Raw genomic sequence first — 8916 nt, forward strand, 5'->3', positions numbered from 1 at the left:
TGGAAACTTTACGGCTGTAAAGCCACAATAAAGACTTTTCTTCTCTCAACTTGTTGCGAGTGTTAATTACACGCATCTGCAACGTGACGGATCGGGAAAGGAGCCAATCGGAGCGGATGTGGGCGGGGCTTCGGGCAGACATCAGCCAATCGGTGAAGACGTCCGCTGCCTTTCCCTTCAGCCAGCAGCACGGCGCTGTGCTCGGTTAAATGTGGCCCCAGTATTCCGATGCCACGGTTCTAGGTTAGTGACCTAGATTTTACCAGAGATGCTGTTTAATGTCGCCGGCAGGTGTGTAGAAATCCATCCTTTGTCCATGTCAGAACGAGGCAAAAGGTGCTGGAAGTGACTCGGAGCTCACACGGGGACGTTTGGCGGACCGGGGCGGACTTTTGGCAGGACTTCGCGTTGAGGTAGAAAGTTACGCTAAAGTTACCAAAATGGAGATTCACGAAGGAGCGGCGGGCGACTGCGTGCTGGACTTCTCTCGCCTCAGTCTGGAGAGCCTGAGCGTTGACAGCGTCCGCGACGAGAGGAGACGGGACACCCGGCAGATCTACCTGAGCTACAACCGGCTGACCTCGCTCCCCTCGTCGGTCGCGGTGTTCTGCAACCTGGAGTTCCTGGACATCAGCAACAACCGGCTGTCGGTCATCTGCGAGGACCTGAGCCGGCTGGCCAAGCTGAAAACCCTCATCGCCAAGAACAACCGCCTGGACGAGTTCTCCCTGCCCAAAGACTTCGGCTCGCTGCCGCTCGAGGTGCTGAACTTTAGCGGGAACCGGTTCGAGGAGATCCCGCTGCAGTGCACCAAACTGCTGCGTCTGCAGTCGCTCTCGCTCGGCGGAAACAGACTGAAAAGTATCCCTGCGGAGATAGAGAACCTGGTCAGGTGGGTCAGTCCGCGAACACTGATCGGTTTGATTAGTTCAGTTTAGTTAAGCTTATTCCAGATTAGAGCTGCCTTTCCATTGAGGTGAGTTTTTTGACAAGCTAAGTTGACTTAGTTGACATCAATATCGCACAATTTTCACAGATTTATCAGCATGAATAACCACGTGGAGACACGACAGCAGCTCCGGGTTTAGTGTTTACTCTGCCTCCCATCCCATATTGTCAAGTTTCTTCCCTTTAACTTGTTCGGACTGTTTGAAATTCCCTCGATTAGCTTAGCTGGAGTTTACCTGTTGAACTCTGGGGCCGTTGCCATGGTTACTGTGTTGACATCGACCTGAGAAATACCCACACTGGGGTTGTTGTTCCGGGTTAACCTGGATTAAGGAGGAATAGGGAAAAAACATGCAAATAAAACCCACGAAGTATTACTTAACCTTTTAATTTGACCCAAATTAGAATGCGGTGTGAAAGGTATTTTTTCCCCATAAGATGATACAGTTAAATACAAACTATAGGTTTATTACACATGACTCAACATGTATTTAGGACCTTTATTTTAGCTTGTAAGTCACAGGAATCCAAAATAATGTATCTTGAAATATTACAATCAATTAAATAAATATTACAAATCAGATTATTCTTATTTTCTTCACCTGACATTTAATTTCCTCAGTATAAACTATTTCAATGATCGAAACCTTTTAGTTTGCCTTTTTTATTGGTGTAGAAACAACTCAAGAAGCAATTTTCATAATCCTCCACTTTTTTTTAAGTACATTTCTGAGTTGAGTGGTTGAGACATTTATTCGTTGTAGTTTTCCTTCCTTCCAAAGATACCTCTCTTTTTTAGAGTTTAGGTTTTGTTCATGCATCCATCCATCCATCCATCCATCTTCTGTGCCATTCTCTGTCGTGTGCAGGGTCGCAGGCGCTGGAGTCAGTCCCAGGTTACTCTGAGTGAGGGCAGGTTTCACTCTGGACAGGTCGCCACTCCATCACAGAGCAAACAGATGGCAAAACTATTCTCATTCACATGCATTTTTTTAGACTGTGGGAGGAAGCTCACAGAAATAGAGAGCATCCACTATCAAATGTCCTTCTTCACAAGAACATCTAATGGCTTTTTTTCAACTGATGTGGGAATAAATAAACACAACGAGCAATTATGATACTCTAAAAATGTAACAACAGATAAGACTTGATAAATTAATAATTTTGGGGAGTGAACTCTTGCATGATACATCTGTTCCAACAGTATTTGAGATTTTTAATGAAGTGGACATCTGGGAAGTTGGCAAGCAAGCTGAAATTTACTTTTTTTCCAGATATAATATGACTATCTTTTCACTGTTAAAAGAATCAAACACAATTTCTGACCAGATTTTCAGGTTAATAATAAAAGGCATTGAATAAACTATGATAGTGGTTCTAATTTCAGCCTGATATAAGATAAACCAACAAAGTGCTTCAGTTCACATGTTGAAATTATTAACGATTTGTTGCATTTGATTTCTATTATTTTGAGTTGTCATATAAAGTATTATAAATCCAGTTTTATTAAAAGTTGATCCAGTTATGTAACCTATCAGGAGTTGCAGTCACTCTAAATCAAAAAGTTAAAGGAAAGTCACTGTTTTATAACCCTTCAAACGTGTCTTTTTCTGCGTATTACGAGTCTGTTTACTCTGGAGACACCTTGCGTCACCATCTGGCAGGATAATTGTGGACTTAAACTGTTCCTCTGAATATCCTGCTGTGGGTTTGGAGGCTCACCAACTGCTCTCATTACCAGGGGTTCATTTCAGTCCACTTTCAATTTGGTTAACTATTGTAGGAAAATGTAATAAACCTAATGAATGACACAGATACAGCAGGAAAAACTGGCGACAGGGAAATTAATTGTTCCAGGTCTTTCCCGTTAAGAGAGTTGTAGTAAATGGAGAAAGCAACACGTGGTAGATCGTAAGCAAAGGGCACAATTCTCTGAATATCACGTAACTAAATTAAATGTTAAAGTCCAACTCTCTTCGGGGGGGTGTTGTTTGTTTGTTTGTTTTTGTGGGATGTGTTACGGGCATTCACGGTGACCTTGTGTCAGGCCAGTGATCCAGCGGTCTTTTTAAATGTTTACTTACGCACACTAGTGTGTGAAAATCGATTTTATGAGCAGGTTATTAGAAATAACTGAATTTCATTTGAAAAGAAGTGCTCAGATTTCCAGATTGAGTCTCGTGGATGCGACCGGAAAGCTTCAACCAGCTGTTTCTCGGCTGTAACTTCCCATAAAACAGGCTCTCAGTTTTGCTTGGCTGTGAAAATCCTCTCCCTCCGCTTCGTCCTTGATGCCACCCCATTACCAAGCGGCCGGCGCCGGCGTCTGCCGCTTGATTTGTGTTACTGTGTCAGCGTGGGCAGAGAGCAGATCCCGGATGTCTCAGTCCCCATCGCGCTGCTCGGCCACCAAGGACAGTATAATGGCTCCGTGTCTCACAGCCGCTGTGTCATCAGTTCCAGCAGGCAGATGGCCTGACAGCTTACTTTTGCTGACCAGCCACCCATGGCTCTCTCCCCGTCTCTCTCTCTGACTCCCCATTATTCCTCTGTGTACTCCATTAACATGGCAGGCCCATCTGCACTCTTAATAACACTGACATGTTCACATCAACTGTATTCCCAACTTAAACTGTACACACTTTTTTTTTAAAATTCAGTTTGACTTGAATTACAACCATTACAGCATAATCACCACTCTGTACTTTACAGCTTAATAAATATGTGTTTAAAATAGAGTAAAGGCTGAGACGTGCAGTACAGAACCAACCTCAGGACTCTAGCCTTCTAGCTGGAGTTGGGGAATCGCAGGAGAGAAAAGACAAGGCCAGGGAAGGACAAAACAAACAAGTGAGCAAGAGAATGCTTCAACCCCCCCTGCAGATGGATGGGGGTAGAAACCACATACCACAGGGGTGCCGAGCTCCTTTCAGTTCATCGGCCACATTATGTCATGTTGAATAGACCGGAACATGTCCAAGTTCACGTTAAAAATATTCTCTAAGCTTTAACAGATCTGTTATCACAAAGCCATAATCACACGGTTTCCACAAAGACAAAGAAAAGAGCAGCATGCATACTGAGACTCTGGTCTCAGTTTTGTGGTATGCATGCTGCTCTTTTCTTTTTCTTTGTGGTTTTTTTAAATGTTCCCTCCCGTCCTGCAGTGGATCCTTCAGCTGGGTTGTCGTGGCCTCCTGGCAGCACGTCTGATCCTCCTGACACGTCGCATTCTCTGAGCTCTACAGCTGGAAATATCAGCACCAAGATCCAGAAAGACGAGAGCAAGGAGAGAGATCAGACAGTAAACTCATGGCAGCATAAAATAACTTTATCATTCACATTATTTCTCATTTCATGTATAGTTCAGTTTAGGATTTCAAATGTCATTTGGCTCTTTTTGGTGTGAAGGCTTCTCAGTCAGATTTAGGCAGAAACTCACATGAACTTTGACCATACACAGTGTACCTTTAGCTCCCTCTTGTGGTTGGTTTCCTAACTGCAGTCTGCAGACGTTTAGATGTGCAAGAAATACAACTGAACTCCTACAAACAGTGAAGACATTTTACTTCACGAAACACTCGGTGGCTTTTTCTTCTTTCATCAGATACATTTAAACACATGTTGATGAAAGAAAATGTTTAATTGTTTGGAACATTGGAATACATTTGGAATCAGTAAGTCAACCTGCGTCGGTGTAATAACCACCAAAGTCATCTGAATTGAAAACTGTTTGATAAAGAATATGTGGCATTTCTCACTTTAATCTTATAATTTTGGGTGAGTTAGAACTCTGCGAAGCTTCTTGCACTCTAAGTGTTTGACCTTCCAAAAAGCCTTGACCTCAACTCAAACGGTTTCCTTGTCCTCTGGCAGTTTGGAGATGTTGTACCTGGGTGGAAATCTCATCACAGCCATTCCTCCTGAAGTAGCCAACCTGCCCTACCTCAGCTACCTGGTTCTGTGTGACAACCGCATCCAAAGCGTCCCACCGCAGCTCACCAGGTAACAAAACCACCCGGACGCCACCAGGACGCCACCCATCAAAGCACTGTTTGGGATACTTCCACCCTTCTCCGGTCATGCGTGTCGAATGTTAACGGCCTCCCGTGTCTTTCACAGGCTCCACTCGCTGCGCTCTCTGAGTCTCCACAACAACCTGCTGACGTACCTCCCCAGGGAGATCCTCAGCCTGGTGCACCTGCAGGAGCTCAGTCTCCGTGGCAACCCGCTGGTGGTCCGCTTCGTCAAGGAGATGATCTACGACCCGCCCTCGCTGCTGGAGCTGGCGGGACGCACCATCAAGAGCAGGAACGTCCCCTACTCGGCCAGCGACCTGCCCTCCAACCTGCTGCTCTACCTCAACCTGGCCAGCAAGTGTCCCAACCCCAAGTGTGCAGGTGAGATTCCCCCTGTTGGCGCTGGCCGCCGGGCTGAGCGGCGGTCCCTGACCTGTCGTTCGTCCACCTCCTTTCAGGCGTGTACTTCGATTCCTGCGTGCGCCAGATCAAGTTCGTGGACTTCTGTGGGAAGTACCGGCTGCCCCTCATGCACTACCTGTGCTCCCCGGAGTGCACGTCCCCCTGCAGCTCCAACCCGCAGAGCGACGCCGAGTCGGAGGAGGAGAACAGCGTCCCGGCCGACCGCCTGCAGCGAGTGCTGCTGGGGTAGCGACCGCGGGGGGAACCTCCTCGTCAGCCGCCCGCACTTCTACAGGAGCCTGCTCTGGACTTCACCACATGCTCACACACCCACACTTCTTTTTTTTTTTTACTTTAACTCACAGGATGTGAGAAACGGAACATGTTTAATCCATTTTTCCAGTTTTTTATTTTGGGGAAACGTCTGTTTTGTCACATTTACACATTATTCTGCCCGACGGCTGAAGGAAGAGTCCGGTTGACCTAAAAAGACCTGCTGGTCTCAGGACTGACCACAGGGGGGCAGTAAAACTCTGGTTTGGACTGTGAAGACAGATCCTGCAACATGCTTCATTATTCCGACACATTCTGCTTTTTATTGGCTGCGGTACGACATCCTGAGCGGTGAACATCGCTCTGCTTATTCCAGATGTTGGAAATACGCTTTTCTTCATTTCTGACTGACCAACGGAAAATCGGGGCCAAGATGAAGTTTTTAGAGATGACATTTCAAACACTAAAAGTGGTTTTCTACTCAACATCTCTGAATTGATTATGAAGTGGAAGAGTGTGTTATTTACAAGACACAATGGATAATCTTCCATCAGTGTTTTTGGCAGCACTGCGGTCGTCGTGTAGTATTTTGAACTGGCTCCGGAGTAAAATGAGGTTTTGCTGGTGGAGAAATGCCGGTGCAGGCTGGCTCACAGGAAGTGGAAGTGGGGTGGACCAGGGAAAAGCGTTTGCCGTGTTAGCACAGGAACAATAGGTATTCAGCAGGACGCGGCGGTCGGCTTCACCTCCGATTTCTCCGAGCGTAAACAGACGAATGCGACTGAAGCCCACACTCAAGGCTCAGTTTTTTATTTTTTAGGATTTAACAGCGGTGTAGTGGTTAGCACACTAGTCTCTTAGTGAGGGGTCCCTGGTTTGAGTCCGGGTTTGGTTAGTTTGCATGTTCTCAATATGTGCTTGAGGTTCCTCCACCGACAGCCAGAGAAAAACACACGTTTCAGATGAATCGGTGGATCGAAATCGCACATAATGGTGAATGTGGGTGTGTGTGTGGGTTTGTGTGTCTGTGTGTGTTTGCCCTGGGATGGACCGTGACCTTTCCCGGACGCACTCTGCCTTCGCCCGTAGTCGCCCCCCCCACCCCGCTCCTGTGCTGATAATGAAGATGATATGATGGATGTTTAGAAACATGAAGAACTTTACCCTTCATGGTCCTGTAGCAGATCCTAAGTGCCTTACTAATGCTAACGGTTACTTAAAACAGAGTAGCAAACTAAAAGAAATATGTCCGAGTCTAAAAAAAATAAAGTGATATATGCACCCTGAAATGTGAAACGTTTAATACAAAAAAAAGACTGATTTAGTACTCATCTGCTAAACCACAGATAATGAGAAGGTTACCTTTTCTTTCTTTTTTTTTTAACAAAATGTATGGCTTTTATATAAATTTTGCTTTTGAAACGTTGAACCTACTACATTTCAAATTACCTGCAGAATAACCGGCACTTACACAGAAATGGTATTGATATGATAATTATATGTACTTTCTCCCTAATGAGGTAATGTAAGTAGATGGGACAGTATATAATTACAATGATATTAATAAAGACTGGTTGTTATCTTTACATTGTGTTTGTTTTTTTTAAATACAGTCAAGTTGTGATTGTAAAACAATATTGATCATTGTGATACTTTATATTTAGTAACTTAAAGAACCAGACATGTTTACCAGTAGCTCAAGCTGTGCAGGTTTTCATCTGTCTGGGAGTTTTAAGTGTGATTTTTCTTTTTCTGGTTCTACTTCAGTCAGTCCAGGTTCATTTGCATATGAAGGTGCGTTCGTTCTCCAGTCCTCGTCTTTAAACGCGTCCTGCTGCCTCCCACAACCTGCTAATCCTTCAAAACGTTACCTGCCAAGCGCTGCTGACTACATTATTTCTTTTCACACTTTTCATCCATACGTTTTGTTTTTTCTCTCCCTCTTTTCATTTCTTTCAACATCACTGTTTCTTTTAGGCCTGCTGGCAAAGAAAAAGAGGCAGTTTGGAGCTAAGCTGTGGTTTTGAATGGTTTTTGATGCCAGCAGTAGAAACACTTCAGGATATTACACAGAGTTGTGTTACAGGTGTGTGTGTGTGCACTGTGTTTCAGTCATCTGTAATTATAAGTGTGTTCTCACTGCTGAAGAAGAATACACACATCTCTGCAGGTGATCAGAGGGCAAACTTGCTTCAGCGTTCTGGGGGAGTTCTGGGGGAGTTGAGATGCTCTGATGGTCTTATCGGCCCCGGCCAGACGCACGGCGGACGCAGCGAGCTCTAACAGGCGTGCCAGTCCTCGCACATGACTCCTTTCACATTCACGCTGAGCTGATCCTTCACATGCGGCGTCCGCGCAGGCTGGACGCCATGACGACAATCCAGCTGATCTTTCCCGCTTCTAATCCCTCCAGGAGAAATTCAGAATAACACAATCAGCTCAGAAACTATGAGCTACTTTCTAAACTCATTTAATTCTATTCCAAACAGTAAAGTGTATAAAAGAAATTAAAGTTACCGGCTTCTAAAGTCAAGATGAAAAGATGTAAATATTACTTTGTGGCCATGCTCACCAGCAATTTGTGATCTTAAAGGTTATGAAGGAGATTACGTTGTGTAAATTGTTCTTAAGAATGAGTCAAATTACATACTTGGAAATAAATACAAGTCCCACAAAATCCTACTTAATTATAGTCATGTAATTTAATTCTTCCCTTCCCGATGATGTGCTGATGTTTCCTCTGTTACTGGTGAGATAGGAAACTTATGGATCAGTTTTAACTTTCGTCTTCACTCAATCTATTATATTTATATCTCTGGCAGTGTAACCGGAGGTGAACAAATGATTTCCAAAAAAAAAGCTCTTAAAGTTACTACACTGAATAATTATGGAGTCATTCTGTAAATGCAGTTCACTTGTTACTGACAGCAGCAGTCTTGGTCTTGTTTGTTTTGAACTCTGTGTTGGTCTGGTGTTGTTATGCATCTTAGACCTGGCAGCCCTGCTGTGACCCTTGACCTTAGACAAAAGAGTTTTCAGAGAATCGTTTCCACTTTACAACAGTTCAGTTGTACTCTATTAAGTTTTACACCATGATCTTCAGAAACGTCTTCATCCTTTGTGACCTGGTCAACAGAAAAGAGATCAAAGCTCCAGATCGATTTCTGTCTGCCTGAGTGCTTCTTTCTGCTTTCTGTGCTGCAGCTGCAGTTCGCTCCCAGGTCGGCATTAACTGTAGCTGGAGGATCATCAGTTTCCAAGCTGCTGGTTTTCT

The 8916-nt window shown here is 44.5% G+C and overlaps 1 protein-coding gene across 1 annotated transcript; it reads left to right on the forward strand.

Annotated features, from left to right (window-relative positions):
• Window positions 1-170: 170 nt before the first annotated feature.
• Window positions 171-7228, forward strand: lrrc58b (leucine rich repeat containing 58b). Its single transcript, XM_030112704.1, has 4 exons — window positions 171-892; window positions 4825-4953; window positions 5071-5348; window positions 5426-7228. The coding sequence occupies exons 1-4, from the start codon at window positions 441-443 to the stop codon at window positions 5617-5619; spliced, it is 1053 nt and encodes a 350-aa protein (XP_029968564.1). The 5' UTR covers window positions 171-440; the 3' UTR covers window positions 5620-7228.
• The last annotated feature ends 1688 nt before the right edge of the window (window positions 7229-8916 follow it).

The sequence above is a fragment of the Salarias fasciatus genome, chromosome 16 (genome assembly GCF_902148845.1).
Source record: "Salarias fasciatus chromosome 16, fSalaFa1.1, whole genome shotgun sequence".
Taxonomy (NCBI): Eukaryota; Metazoa; Chordata; class Actinopteri; order Blenniiformes; family Blenniidae; genus Salarias; species Salarias fasciatus.